Source organism: Lutra lutra, chromosome 10 (genome assembly GCF_902655055.1).
Source record: "Lutra lutra chromosome 10, mLutLut1.2, whole genome shotgun sequence".
NCBI lineage: Eukaryota > Metazoa > Chordata > Mammalia > Carnivora > Mustelidae > Lutra > Lutra lutra.
Genome location: NC_062287.1, coordinates 52001127 through 52017038, shown reverse-complemented (window position 1 = coordinate 52017038; position 15912 = coordinate 52001127). Strand labels below are relative to the sequence as shown.

General features: G+C 47.0%; 1 protein-coding gene across 4 annotated transcripts in view; it reads right to left on the bottom strand.

Annotated features, from left to right (window-relative positions):
* The window catches only part of TENM4 (teneurin transmembrane protein 4), a 2938802-nt gene that overhangs the window by 32887 nt on the left and 2890003 nt on the right, over positions 1-15912 (bottom strand). For all 4 annotated transcript variants that reach the window (XM_047690277.1, XM_047690278.1, XM_047690280.1 and 1 more), the window contains 2 exons: positions 12104-12258; positions 5520-6397 (listed from right to left, as the gene is read on the bottom strand). In XM_047690277.1, coding sequence (XP_047546233.1) covers positions 5520-6397; positions 12104-12258 — 1033 coding nt within the window. The remainder of the gene's footprint in view (positions 1-5519; positions 6398-12103; positions 12259-15912) is intronic.

Below are 15912 nucleotides of genomic sequence, written 5' to 3'. Positions count from 1 at the left end.
AGTCAAGGAAGATCTGTGCATTCATATTAAGACCAGATGATATTGCCCCCGAGATCTTGGATGCCCAGGTTTTGTATTTTTTTCACTATTTTTTTTTCTCTTTGTATTTCAGTTTGGGTAATTTCTATTGACCCATCTTCTTTCTTTAGCTGTGTCATCTACTGATAAGCCCATCAAAGGCATTCTTCATCTCTGTAACTGGTTTTCATTCTAGATTTCCATTTGATTTTTTCTTATAGTTTCCATTTCTCTGCTAAAATTTTCCATCTGATCTTTCATATTGTTCACCTTTTCCATTAGAGCTTTTAACATAATTACAGTTACTTTAAATCCCCTAAAATATAGTTTCAACATCTGTGTCATGTCTAAGTGTGGTTCTGATGATTCCTTTGTCTCTTTGGAGTGTGCTGCCTTTTATACTCTTTTTGTATGTTCAGTTGAACGTCTTCTGTAGCACACCACAGAATGAGGTACCAGGTTTTATACATGGATATGGGCATGAGTTTCCTTCTGCTAGGATGTTAGTGAAGGGGTATGAGTTAACTTATTAGGATTTGGGCTGGCTTTGAAGTCTGATGTTTCTCTGGCTAACTTTAGTGCATTGGAGGCTTTGAGTTCCTCTAGCAATACCTTGTGTTTAGGGTGCTCAACTGGCTTGTCAGAGGAGTTTTTTCCCTCAGTGTCAACTCCATCCTAAGCTTTAGGTCCCCTGTTTATGCTGGGAATAAAGGTCCATATGCTGGGAAGGTCTCTTTCTAGGCTCTTGTCCCTCTTCTGCCTCTTTTGCAGTAGTATTCTGCTTTCCATTGCTGTGTTTGACTCTTCAGCTAAACAGTGTTGGCATGTGGTGAGCTAGAGAGTTCTCCATGGTTCCGAATTAGCCACAGTCTTATGTATCCGTGTGTCTCAAGAGCATGGCCTCTTCTGTCCTCCTGCCCCTCTTCCTGCTGCAATTCTGGGCCCATTACATATCACTCTCCCCTCCTAACAGAGGTTAAATTCTTTTTCTCCTCCCTCATTCAGTGGCAGTGGATCTCCACCAGTGCCTAAGGAGGGCAGTGTAGTTGCCCTTCTCTCCACAGATTAAGGCTTTAAAAAAAATTTTATTTATTTATTTGACAAGACAGAGATCACAAGAAGGGAGAGAGGCAGACAGAGAGAGAGGGGGAAGCAGGCTCCCCACTGAGCAGAGAGCCTGACTCAGGGCCTGATCCCAGGACCCTGGGATCATGACCTGAGCCGAAGGCAGAGGCTTTAACCCACTGAGCCACCCAGGTGCCCCTGAGATCAAGGCTTCTGTTCTATATGGGAGATAAGGTGAGTCAGGTCTGGGTGCAGCAGGCAGATACTTGTGCCCCTCCCCCAAGTCTACCACAGTAGATGTTTTCTTATATCTTTCCCTACTCTTTTCTGAGAGTACCTGGTTGGGCTGTGGAGAGAAGTTATGAAGAGGATGTGGGGTCTCCCACGCAGGTTCTGCAGCCTCTAATGGCTTCATACTCTCTTGTCAGTACACACTTAGCCTTCCTGAATTCGCCAGCCCCCCTAGCTGAATCCTTCTGACCAGCTGCATTGACCCCTAGTAAGCTAGTGCTCACATCTTGTCTCTCTCCTTGGATTTGGTTAGGTGGTTGCCCTGTGACCTTAGTGAAGGAGTTTAAGGGAAACTCATGAATCTACCATTTGTCTAGCTTATTCCTACTGTAAGTCTGGGAATGATGCACTTTCTAGTTCTGATATCCTCTAGCAAAATCCCAAAGCCAAGTATCTTTATTTGAAACATTTGAGTTGAATTCTGTCCTGCTGGGTACACTGATAATGCTGGAGCTGGTATTTGATACTCTTCTCACTACAGCGTGTTTTTCCTCCCTTCTTTATCTCCCTTCCCTGCATTTACATTTCACTCATAAAATATTGACTGAGCACATACTAGGTGGCAAGCCCTGGCTTGAGACAGAGGTAAGTTAGTTAGGGTCTCACAGTATTTAGTGTGAGCAGAACTATGACAGGAGCTGTCACAGGACACCATGGGAGGCCAGAGCCACTTACCCCTGTGAAACTGAGGGAAGCCAGCTGCTCATGCCCACCCAGCAAGTGAATTTTGGAACCTGCCCCATGTTCACCACGCCATTTTCTTAGCCACTGAATGCCATCTGGCCAGGAGCCCAAGTCTGAAATTAATGATACCACACACTGGAGATGAGGAGTGCATTACGGAGCTCTTTGAGGTTTTCTGCCAGGAGACCTGTGGGCTGAGGGGAGGAAGGACTGTGAACTCTCTAAGTCAAGTTGCTCTGCAGTATGTGATGTTTATGTTAGATGTATTATTTAATCTTTTGAAAGGATCAATAAAGTCAACTTAAAACTTGTTTCAGTAATAGCCCATGTTACAGGCAAGCCTGGGCTTTTTTTTTTTTTTTTTTAAATATTAGAACATTTGGACTGGAATCCATTAAACCCCCTCAAGGAGCTAACAATAGAAAATTCACTAGGGCAATGGTGCTTTGGCAAAATCTGTCAAAATCTGTGTTAAGAAACACCACAATAATGGGGTGCCTGGGTAGCTCAGTTGGGTCAAGCGTCTGACTCTTGATCTCAGCTCAGGTCTTAATCTCAGGGTAATGAGTTCAGGTCTCGTGTTGGGCTCTGTGCTGGGTGTGGAGCCTACTTAAAAACAAAAAAAAGGAAAAGAAAAAAGAAACGCCACAGTAATGGTAAGACTGGATCCTTACTTCTAGGGATCTTCATCCTTCACAAGTTTTTGTTTGTTTGTTTGTTTGTTTTTTTTTAAACCTTCTGTATTTATTTAGTTTGTTGATCCTCATAATGCCCCTGAAATAGGGTAGGGGAAGCTTGATTTCTGTTTGGTTGAAACCTAGGTCTGGAAATCAGCCAGCCAGCCTCTGAGTCACATGGCTAGCTATTTTTGGTGAAAATAGCTGTCTTGTGCCCTGGCTTTGTTCAGTCTGAGCTGAACCGTTTTTCCTTGACCCACCCTGCGTGTCTTTTTCCAGGCCAGTTTGGATATTCTTGGGGACTTGACCCCTTTCCTAATTCTTACCTTGATTTTTCAGACTTGATGTTTAAGTCTGCTCCTCTGGTTTGAGTTCTGATTCTTGCCTACTTTAATTACAACCCTGGTTTGCTCCTTTGACTAGTTTCCTTCCTGCTGCTCCTAGGTACTACCTTTCATGCCCAAACAATATTTCTGTAATTACTGCTATGTCCACTCATGTTGCTTGAAACGACGAGGATGATGACGATGCCGATGACAGCAGCAGCTATCAGTTGAGAAGTGCTGATGAGTAAAACATGGTATTTTAAACATCGTTTATCTCATTGACGTTTTTAACGTCAGACTATCCCTATGATACAGATACTGTTTTTATCCCTACCATCCAGAGAAGTCACTTCGGTGAACCCACTCCGTGTCAGTGAAAGAACACCCACTTGTATTCCAGCTCTGCCATGCATCACTGTGTAATTTTTGACTGGTTCCTAATCTCTCTGTGCCTCAGTTCATTCATCTGTAAAAACTGTGAGGATAATTTCTCTGGTCTGACGTTGCCGTGAAGATGAAATTGGAAAGATCTTGGCACACAGAAGGATGTCAAGATAGGTAAGTTTCTCTTTTAATTTTAGGGCTTTCGTCTTCCATTCTCAAGGAATACTTTGGAATCCCAAACGTCATTTTCTAAACAGTGATTATACTACCTTTCTCTTCTTCATAAAACAACTATGACTATATATTTCTTTGAGGAGGACAGGGAGCAGGGAATGGGATCCTTTCAGGTGGAGGTCTAGGAAATGGTTTTAGATTTCAGGGTTGGTTGACAGCAACCGCTGCTGTGATCTGTAAGCATTCCGTTTGGGATTTGAAGGAGTGACCTTGGGAACTAATTGAGTGAGCCGACTTGCTCTGACAAAGAAACCCCTGTATTGGCTAAGTAGTGTGTATATATACAAAATTTCCATTGGGCAATGGAGGAAAATTGAATTATTTAGTGTATTTCCATTTCAATGAGTTAATCAAGATAATTGCTGTTTTCCTGGATCTTTGTCTTTCTTTGCAATTAACAAGGCCCTTGTTTGGAGACAGGAATTTAGCCAGTGAACCTTGCACGAATTACTGTGACATTTTTTTTATTTTTTTGGGTGCAAATTGTTTTAAAAATCTATTACAGATCTTTTGCCTTTGGATTCTAGGACTATGAGAAGCAGATGCTTGATCAAGCCTGAGAAAAATTTACAGTTCAAGGATTTAAATTCATTTAGGATTAACAAACTCAGCAGGAGGCAGCAGGGCGGGGCTGATGAAGCCGGAGCTCCAGCAGAAGACAGACTTAGGTTGTGATCCGGATTCTGCCCTGTTCTCATGATTAACAGGGAGCCTCTCTGAGCCTGTTTCTACTTCTGTAGAAAGGATACTGTCGCTCACCTTCCAGAGCTGTTATGAGGACTAAATGCAATAATGTGATTCTTAGCCCGTCTCTGGGGCACAAAAGTCTACTTCCTTCCCCATCTCCTGCATACCTATGGAATGGTCACACACTCAGTAGTCTCAGTTGTTTGGGGTATGGCTAGGACCGTGAAAGAAAACACTAAAAAAAAATTTGAGCAGCAAAAAGAGAAGGTACAAAGTCCATTCATTACACTAGCTCCTAGAGAAAGAGCTCAGATACCTGCGTCTTTGATTCTGGCTGGGACTGGAATGAGCTGAACTTCTGGTTTTCTGACCACACCCCTCAAGAAGCCCTGCCTTGGATGAGGGAAAGGGAGGTGAGCCCTTTGTGGGTGCCACGGCTGAAACCCACAGAGCCACGATAGCGCCAGACATGGGGAGGAAGCAGTAAAATGAAACCCTGCCACACGGGAGCTGATCAAATAACAGTTTACAACCCTCTTGGGGCAGGAGTGAAGGGTTCCATAGCCTCGTGTCCTCCCTTCTAATGTAATAGGCAATTGTGGTTGTTCCTTATTAATGATCTTGACTCATAAAGAGAAAGGTTTCATTATGTCTCAATAACGGGTTTGAGAAGCGAGGCATGGAAAGCATTTCTTAAGTTCCACCCAAAGTGGTTAAAATGATAAAAATGTTTTGAAACTTGCAGAGGTGAGTTTGGATTAGGTGGGCATCTACATGGAACTTGTCATTGTTTCTGGAAGTGGTCATCTGGAGCTGCCAGCTCTCTGTCGGGTACGTTTCATCTCCATTCCCTCCCTGCGGGATGTTGCGCAGATTATTTCCATTGTACAGATGTGGCAATGGAAGCCTAAAGAGATGCAAGCCCAAGCCTCCTAATGCCAAAGCTCATACCTTTTCCACCACATCATGTTCTTGCCTAGGAGCAATCGTCTGCAACATGAACATGCAGAACACATTGTAGGTAACGGTTTGCATCCCAAATTCTGAGCCAAAATGAAATCTATCCAAAAATTAACACTCCACCAACTTACCTCTAATTGTCCACTACATCTCATGAAACAAAACTGTCAAATGCCCTTGTGGTGATACTTACTCATAAAATGTTGTCCATCCATTTTCATTGCTTTTGGTTGCCAGCAGGCCAGAGTTGCCATGGTATGTCATCATGGCCAGCTCATGTCCTTGTGTGGTCACGCTCTTGAGTGCGCTGTTAGTGCCCATGGTCACCCAGTACACTTGGCCATCAGGCACCACCAGCCAGAGGGGCATCCCAGTAGAGTCCCGGCGGACATTCACCATGTTGCCGTTGTTGTCTGTGATGAGTGTGACATCGCCATCTCCCGTGTAGGTGAAGTTGTACAGATAATCTCCTGTGGGCAGACTCTGGGTGTACAGATGCTTTCCACTGGTATCAAACAGGTAGAGTTCCTGGTCAATGGGTGAAGACAGCTCATACATGTTCTGAGTGTTGAGGAAGGGCTTGTTCTTCCTGATAAACCGAATTCGGATATTCCCCAGGTCAGCCACGTAGAGCTCCCCGTCGGCACACACAGCCAAGGAAGATGGCGTATTCAGCTTCGCATCCTTGGCATAGCCGTCATCTCCAGAGAAACAGTCACAGTTGGCATCGTTTTTACAGTCACAGCCACTGGGGGCTCCTGCAACCAGTGAGATCTCTCCGCTGGTGGTGACCTGCCGGATGCGGTTGGTCTTCTTCTCGTCGGTCTCCGCAATGTACAGGACCCCGTTGTGTGAGACAGCCAAAGCGGTGGCTGACTCCAGGGTTGCGTGGATGGCCACCTTGCTCAGCAGGAAGTGGTCGATGCCGGGGACCTGGCAGTGCATGGGTCTCCCAGCGACGATGCGCACCTGGTGGTTTTCAGAGATCTGCAGGACCACGTTGTTGTCAAGGACGTAGAGTGAGTTGTCCATGGGGTTGATGGCTAAGTCTGTGGGCCACTCCAGGCGAACCTGCCAATGAACACAACCGGTACTCAGAGGCCTGGCAGGGTGCCCGCCACAAATCCTCCCCCAGCCTGTATAGCTCACGAGAATGTTCCCAGTGTCTTCAGACGCTGTCCTGCCTGATCTCATGGTGGCCTGTCATCAACAATAGATGTCAATCCCCTGAACAGAGGGAAACATGCAAGTGCTATCACTGAGACACCTGATGATCTCCATTAGACTCACAAAACATGAAGAAGGGAATAAAAAGGAGAAAAAATAGGCAAAGAAACAAAAAAAGTAGACAGGAGATAGACTTGGGGGCCAGACAAGCCTAGGTTCAGATCCTAGCCCCCCCCACATTGTGACCTTGGGCAAGTTACTTTGCCTCTCTGAGGCTCGGATTCACCTCTGTGAAATAGGACTGACCACAGGGTCAAGTGCCCCACAGTAAGGGTGTGAATAATGACAGCTAAGGTGATGGAGGTGGGAGGGGAGGCGGATGGAATCTGGAGGCTGAGGCAGGAATTGCTCAGGTGTCTTAGAGAGACTCTACACAAACTGATGATACAATACCCAGATGAAAGATGGCATCTCAACCCACTGGGTTCATGGATGCACATGTGCCTAGGGGCTGGGGATGTAAAGACCAAACAGCCCTGGCCCCTGACAGCTCCAGACCAGTGATTCTCAAATCTGGCCACACATTCCGATTACCTGTGGTGATTTTAGAGAGCTTTAGCACACACATCCCACCTGTGGTCAGTGAACTCAGATCTCTGAGTGTGGGGCTCAGCATGATTTTGAAAGCTTTCTGGGTGATCTGAATCACCAAAATCATGATTTGAATCACCAAGACTGGGAGTCACAATGAAATCCTTTCTCCGCTGGGTGTGATTGATGGACCAGTGGCCCTGACACCACATGGGAGCCAGTCAGAAACACGGGATGGCAGGTCTCACCAAACCTACGAATCTGAAACTGAATTTCAACAGAACCCCTGGATGGCTCCTGCGCACACTCAGGTTTGTGACTCCTTGCTCTAGACAACGGTTTCTAGCGCCTCCTCCTGGAAGAGATTTGAGAAGGTGGCCCCGGGAATGAGGGGTTTTCCGAAGTCCCGGGGCCCATGCCTGAGCCTCCTCTGCACCGGCTTGGAAGCTGGCAGGGATGACAGGGAGCTTTCGGGCACACGGGGGATGCTGCTGGCAGGGTCTGAGGTGAGGAATGCTTTGTTGGTGGATGCAGAGGCTGGGTTGTTGGATTTAGCACACTGGGAGGTGACTGCCCTAAGGGAAGCCACTTGCCAGCTGTGTCCCCAAGGGGTCATCCAGCCACACTGCACATGGGCTGGAAGTGTCACTTCCATCTGATTTGTGTACCCTGTCCCTAGGGACTCTCCACCTTATATAAGTTCCTGAGCTCCCTACAAACACTTGACATTCTGTCCAATTTCGGACCTACTTAAATACGCATATTACTTTCGATAAGAGATTTCTCTCTCAGGAATTCACTCTTGAACACTCTTGTCTGCAAGAGTGTACATCACAGCCATCTTTAATAATGGCAAACAAACTGCCACCAACTCAAATGCCCAATGACAGAGAACTGGCCAAATAAATGATAGTATTTAGTTCACCCATAAGGAGGAATACTCTGGGTAGCCATTAAAAGCGCTAATGTTATGGATGGATATTTAATGACACGGGAAAATGCTTGCTATGAATTAGTTGAAAAGAACAGGTTACAGAATTGTAAGCACAGTGTGATCCCAACTGGGGGAAACATGGCAACCACAAATTAGATAAATTACAGACAGAGGGGAGATTAAAAGCTTGGGGGTTATATATCAAAATGTTAACTACACTCAGGTTTGTGGTAATTTTAACTTTCTTCTCGGTAATTTTTAACTTTTTTACATTTTCTACAGTGTCCATGTGGTGGTTTACTATTATAAAAAGAAACATCAGCAAATTACATACATGTGAGATGTGGCCACCTCCATCGGACCCTTCAGTTCAGGGCCATCCTCAGGCCCTGCTTCCTGGTCTGTCTCCTGCCTCCCAGCCAGGGCCTCTTGGCCCCCGCAGAGCCCAGCCAGTTGGAGCTAGAGCCGCTGGCCGGAGGCGCTCCTTCACACTTCCTAGTGCTCTCTGGAGCACAGCATCACAGCAGCCCTTGGCTGCATCAAGAACAGTTTACTCTAAAGTGACAGGGGAATTTTCAATTTCCTAAAACCCATTTCTTGTCAACACTGGCTGCTAAATATTTTATGCCTTCTGGTCCTGTGGTACCTTGGGGACCTGCTTGCCCAGACCTTTCTGCCAGTCATTATGATGAAAAGATGGCTCCCTGATGGGTGGGTGGGGAGGGGGGAGGAGGAGAAGGAAAAGGGGCAGCAATGAAGAGCAAATGCTTTCCGGCTCTCTCCCTCCTTCCTGCTGCGTGCACAGAGACACCTGGGAAAGAAGGAACAGTGCTCTTGGAGTCTGTCCTCTCTCTGTCATGAAGCCCGGGTGAGGGGCAGCAGACCAAGCACATAAGCTTCTCTAATTTCACCTCCTAGGAGTGACCGCTGTGCCAAGACTCAATTTACCCGTCACCACCAGGGAGGAATGATTCTTTAGAATTCCTGTGGTCCCTCTGGCTCCCGTGTTCTGCGGTCCTGAGAGGGGGTGGAGCTCCCTCTCCCCCGTCCCCCTGAATATTCTGTACCTTCATCAAAGCACTCTGAGATGACTGCCTTGTTGCAGGTATCTGTTCTCAGAAAATGGGTTACCAAATGGATGAATGAATGAATGAATGAATGACTGGTGAATGGCATGGAGCGCGCCAGGGATCTGAGGCCAGGACAGCTCACGTCTTGTGTCAGTCCCACAGTTACTAAAAGTGCGAGTGACTTAAAGGCTTTGCACTTCTTTCCTCATCTGTAAATGGAGGTAATAAATGTTACATAGAGTAACTGTGAGGATCAAACAAGACACCGTGTAAGGCGTTTCTTTGCAAATTATAAAGGGAATGAATATTTACAGCTTGTTATTGGCTGCCAGGCACTGTGCTAGGCAAGTTATGTTCATGATTTCATCTCAAAATTCATTTCCACACCCCTGATAGAACCTAGCATAGGGCTCTGTATGTATAACTGCATTTTTTTTAACCCACCAAGCCTCAGTTTCCTTATCTGTAAAATGGGGTAGACAAACCCCTTGGGATTTATTTTGACAGCTAAGTAAGAAAAGTGAAGTCACACTCATCCTGTATTCCCATTTCTAACAGTGCCTGGCACACGCTAAGTTCTCAAGAAATCATTTTGGACCCTCTGTACAGACTCATTCTCTGTAGCCTGCTGAGCTAGGAATAAATTCCCTCTTTCGACAGGGTTGCAACATTTTCCGTTCCTTCTCTACTCTATGCCTCCCTTGAGTTTCTCCTCGGTCCTGGTCTTCATCTCCTCCCAGGGGAGCTGAGTTCCTTGGTCTGCTGCTTTGGACTCTTGCCTCTGAGCTGCATTCCTGGCTCTCTGGCTTATCACCCCGCTCCGGGGGGGCCAGTGAAAAACCTGGAGTGTTTGTACAAAAGAACTCTCAGAATGAAAGCCAGTACCCCACCCACATGTGCATATAAAAATATCAACCCGTGGGGTGCCTGGGTGGCTCAGGGGGTTAAGCCTCTGCCTTCGGCTCAGGTCATGATCTCCGGGCCCTGGGATCGAGCCCCACATCGGGCTCTCTGCTGAGCAGGGAGCCTGTTTCCCCCTCTCTCCCTGCCTGCCTCTCTGCCTACTTGTGATCTTGGTCTGTTGAATAAATAAATAAATAAAATCTTAAAAAAAAAAAATCAGCCCGTGTTTGGAAAGTCTGGTAAGAATTCCATGCTTCGCTTCAGATGAAGGTAGCAAGGACCAGGGGCAAGGGGACTGTGGTCCCAGATTTCCGAAGCTAAATGTGGGTTTTTCCCACTCCACTATCTGCCTGTTGGTCCTCCGAGCCTTGGATCCGGCTGCTTGGCAGTGCCTCTAACTAAAGTTAAACAGCTTTCCAGCATGTGGACTGAACACTGTCAGCGCCTGAGCTGGCTGGTGCAGAGCCCATGTTGAGAATTGAAAATACTCGTGTGCACATCCTCAGGCCGTGGCAGCTTCCTGACAGGTAATTCAAGCTTGCTCACCGGCCAGAGAGGGAAATTCTCGAGCCAGCAAGGGGAAGCAGGCCAAACTGGGGAGACAAGTGGCAGAAAACAGATTCCATCCGGGAGCATAACAATCACATTAGCTGGTGCAGAGGAAAACCACACCAGCAACGGAAAGGGGTGCTGAGATGGCCGGCGACAGCTAGGGAGCCCTGGGGAAGGTGCTCCAAGATGCATGCCACTAACAGGCAGGCAGGCACGACCAGTCAGGCCTCGCAGCCTCTGCGGCCTGTGGAGCATGGGGAGCAGGTCAGCAGTCCGTGGAACAGGGTCTCTGTGCAGAGGGTTTAAAAAGCTAAGTGACGTTCCTGCTGACACCAGTCTGCAATTTAATGTAATTCTTGCCTTCCTTTTTCCCTTGGTTTTTCTAATGTTGGCAAGAAGGATGTTCACTGATTCAGCTCCGGGCAGGCCCAACCAAAGGATCTAGCAGTAAAGGACACTTTCCTTGCCAAGATATTGTGGGACAAACTAAGGACAAGCTGAACAGACAGTCACTAGGTCTACCCTGGGTTCCCAGTGTTTCCCTGCTAAGGTCTAAATTCTCTGGCATGATACGGGAAAGTCCTTCCCTAACTGGCCCCAAATCATGCTTCCAGTTTCAACTCCTGCTTTGTTATCCCAAGAACCCTAGGCTCAGACATTCAACCTTCCAATGGTCCTTGGCCGTTCCAGGCCCATTCATATCTTTGTGCCTTTGCACATGCTGTTCCCTGTGTATGAGATGCCTCTGTTCTTCCTTGCCAAGCAGCAACCCCTATTTCACTTTCAAGATCGTGCACAAACTGCACTTCCTTCATGAAAGTGGGCGCTGGAACTTCTGTTTATTGACCGCTTTGGAAGAGCCAAGCAATGCTAGAGCCCTTTATGCTCATGTTTTCTCCAAGCCATCCTGCCAGGCTGAAGTCAATGATTTCCATTTTAAAGATATAAAAGGAGAGGTTCAAAGGACTTCAGGAGGGGTGCCTGGGTGGCTCTTTGGGTCAAAGGACTTCAGGAACTTGTCTAAAGTTACTCAGCTCATGAGTGGCAAAGGTAGGATTCAATCAGTAAGTCACCAAATACTGGTTATACTCTTACCCTGTACAAACCAAGCACTCTGGTTACAGGAGAGGAAAAGATGGACAGAATTCCTGTATAGGAATTCCAGTATGGAAAGAGAAAAGACAATGTCCAGGCACTGTAAGTACTTCCAAAGAGGGAATTCACAGGCAGCTCTGGATTTAAATTCATACCACATGAATCCCTGTTGCCTTTGAAACTTCCTTAGGCAGATTTCTTCACTGTCCCCTGAGATCCCTCTGTCACCCACCCGTCACCTGATGGTGAACTCCTAGAGCACCAAGCTATGCCCTACTCATCTCTGTGTCCTTAGTGGTTTTCCCAGGCCTAGCACCAAGAGTGTACTCTTTCCCCCTGTCCCTAGGAGTGTACTCTTAAAGCATTAGTGTGGTAAAAAGATGGGGGACCGGTGGAGGGCTGGGTATCAGATGAGAGGATGAGCGTGCAACCCCAGGGCTCTAGCAGGTGAACCTTTCTCCTTACCTGAGAAATATCCATGACAGAGTCACAGCTGAGGGGCCGGGCCGAGGTGAGATCATTGGAACCCAGCAGGGTGGAGATGACTCCATTCTGATCAATGCGTCTAATCATGGTGCCATCCACAAAGTAAATCAACCCAGACTTGTCCACTGTGATGCCTGGGAAAGAGAAGCCGAAAAAGGGAATTCAGTGTAAGAGGTGGTAAAAACCTACATGCTCAGGAAGCCTTCCAGGCTGATGGAGAACCTCCCCTCTGTGATTTGATGACATCCTCCCCATGGGATTCATTTCCCTTCTAAAGGCCTGAAGACAGAGGCTCAGGGGCTAGGGGGACTTGCTCAGAGCAGGGATTAGAACTTGAGTCTTCTGATTCTCCAGGGCTCTGGTCCTTCCACCTTACTGCCTCTGGAGACTTTTACCTATCAGCTTAGCTAGCTGCCAAAACCCGACTCCCGCTTCTGGGGATTTGTCAAGCATCAGAGGTAGCAGTAAGGAGAACCTTCTTCAATGTCAAAACTGTGAATTCCTTAAGTTAACCTACTTATGAAGGCTTGTAATTATAATAATCAAATCCCCCTTTTGGTAACAATTTTTCTTTTCTCACAAGATAATCATCCCTCTTGTTTTTTGATTCTGATTTTATTTTTACTGGTTATTATAGATGTATAGAGCCTAAGCATGAAACCTTCGGATATGTATAGTGAATACGGGTGAGATAAATGTCTAAAAAAAGGCACATGGACGAGAGCAGTCTGAATTCACCATTCATTTTCTCCATGACCAGCTGTGTTACCTTGGGCAAGTCACTGGATGTCTCTGCATTTGTATTCTCAGCTCTTAAATGAAGGGATTGTTCTAAATTTGTACTTCTCACTCCTGGATATGTGTGAGAATCACCTGGGCATTTTCTATTATGTACCCCACAGGGAGCTGGTTCAGAAAACCTCAGGCGGAGCCTGAATATCTGCTTGTACTTTGACAAGCACCTCAGGTGATAATGAGGTAAAACAAAGCTTGAGAATCACTCTGATAAATCTGTGCTTCTTAACCAGTGATGTATATCAGCATCACCAGAAGTTTTTTACTTTTCCCAGCACATACTTGTTTGGCTTCACTCCTGGAAATACTAATTCTGGGGGTGGCTGGGACTGGGACCAAGATATGTTTTATCGTGGGTGATCCTGATTTCCACCCCAAGAGTTAGACATGGCCCTACCAAACTGAGAGCTGCTCAGTGGTGCTGGGGCTGGGAAACAGACGAGATGCATCCCCCTACACACACACAGGGAACACAGAGGCTTAGGTGTGGAGGGGGGGAATGAGTCAGTGCCTGGTGTAGGGCCCTGCGGAGTGCCCCAGGGAGTGACATGATGAAGTAAAGGAGATTCCTGTCAGTTGTGTTCTGTTTAGGCTTCTCTGGGCACTGAAATGAAAGAAGGGGTGGGGAAAAGCTTCCTGGAGAGAGAGGGACTTGCAAGAGAGAACTTTCCAGTTGTAGGACCTTGGCCATGTCACTTCACTGAGTCCAGCTTCATCAACAAAACGAGGACAGTAACAGCTGACTTTTTTTTTTTTAAACATTTTATTTATTTATTTGAGAGAGAGAGAGACAGTGAGAGAGAGCATGAGCGAGGAGAAGGTCAAAGGGAGAAGCAGACTCCCCATGGAGCTGGGAGCCTGATGCGGGACTCGATCCTGGGACTCCAGGATCATGACCTGAGCCGAAGGCAGTCGCTTAACCAACTGAGCCACCCAGGCGCCCGTAACAGCTGACTTTTAACAGTCCTCAGTGACAGTGACTGAGAATGCCGAGAACTTGACCAGTGCTCTGTGAAGGCCCTTGCTCTCGGGGTCCACGGGTCCAGGATTGGGGTGGTTTCAGACACCCCGGGGCCTCTGCGTGATGAAGCGTTCCCGGAGCCGTAGTTCTGTCCACCCCCTCGTTATGCTGCTCAGGGCGGAGGGCAATTTCACACGGAGGACAAGGCAGCCTTCAGGCAGGGACGCCTTTCTTCTGTCCCTGCCTAGAGTGTAAATTAATTGCATTCTGTAAGTTCTGGACAGGAGTTTTCTTGTCTGCCTGGCTATGCCCTGTCTTTCTCTTCCATCTGCTGGGACGGATGAGTGCTCTGTGAATAATCGGGTTTCTTGTTTACAAAGTTGACCGCACAGGCTAACAGAAGTGATCTGCCCCTGATTAATTACTTCTGATTTTTCTCCTTTTGTTATGCTAAATAGGTGGACATCTCTTCCCCTCCCTGCTGTGAAGTGTCTGCATACCATGGCACCCCTGCCATTTCTCTCTGGGTTAATTACAGACTTTTGGGCAATTTCACTGCCGTTCCATCTGGGTGCCTACATGCGTGCCTCCGTGTGTGTCCATCTGGGTGTACAGAACACATGTGTGTGGGGCGGGCAACCAAGAAAGACCTGGAGAGAATAACCTTTGCAGAAAAAAAAACATTTAAATCTAAGAGAATAGAATGCTGTCACTGAACGTGGTCTCGGGGATCCATGGAGCCCATTCTGCTCATTTGCCAATGAGAAAAATGAGGCCCAGAGGAGGAGGTCAGAGGCCAGGGAGCGGCAAGACTAAATCCTAATGCAGGATCCCTAAGTACCGGCCGGGTTTTCTTTCCGCTGTAGGCCACTGCTCAGGGTTTGGAAATCGTGACTGGGACCACCGAAGTCCCAGTACCTACCCCACAGTTACCACCTGACCAGTCCCGGTATGTGAGAGATGTGATGAAATCATACATGATATGGCGTGGTAACATAATGTAATGTAGTAGAACAACTGTAATAGAAGTCACTCTTTATGAGATGTTTCTTAGGTGCCCGGAACCACTGAACTAAGCATTTTCACTCCTGATCAGATTTAACCTGTACTATGACTGTGCGGTAGTACATTCCTATTTCATAAACGAGGCAACTGTGGCTCAGACAGGGTAAGCCACTCCCCCCGACCCACACGGCTCTGAGGTGACGGGGACTGGAGCTGAATACAGAACCTCCTGATTTCACTAGGGTCTAGGGCTTGGACTGGAAAGTGCATATACCAACTGCATTTTACCAACCGCTTTCACAGACATTAATTCCATTCACTAGGGGCATAGCTGGGTCCAGGAGAGGCCCTGAAATCTGGCACTATTTTCTTATACTATCACCTATGACGTTTTTGTGGGGTATCATATGAAATATATTCATTTTGACCATTTTGACCAGAACAATCCTAGGAGGTGGACACACATGGTATTAATGTCCCTATTTTATGGATGGGGACGCTGAGGCTTAGACACTACGGGTGATCAGCTTTATGGCTGCACACAGCGGATGCTTTGTCAATGAAGGCTGATAATGACAGCTTCTCCCCTAAAAAGCCTTCCCTGTATTCTAGGCACAGGATTTGGAGTCCCAGGATGCCTGGGTGGCTCAGTTGGTTAAGCAGCTGCCTTCAGCTCAGGTCATGATCTCAGGGTCCTAGGATCGAGTCCCACATTGGGCTCCTTGCTCTGCAGGGAGCCTGCTTTTCCCTCTGCCTCTGCCTGCCACTCTGCCTGCCTATACTCTCTCTGTCTCTCTGACAAATAAAAAAATAAAATCTTAAAAAAAAAACAAAACAGAATTCGGAGTCCCTTGCAGAGGTCTCCTTGCTTCTCAGGGAGAAGCTCCTCTTCCTCTCTCCCACCTCAGTGGTTCACGTTCGAGTCTTACTTCTGCTCCACTGAACTTATCTATGCATCCATAGTACACTGCACACTCAGTGAACACTGGCTGAATAAGTGAATGAAAAATTGTAATTGTGAGACTTT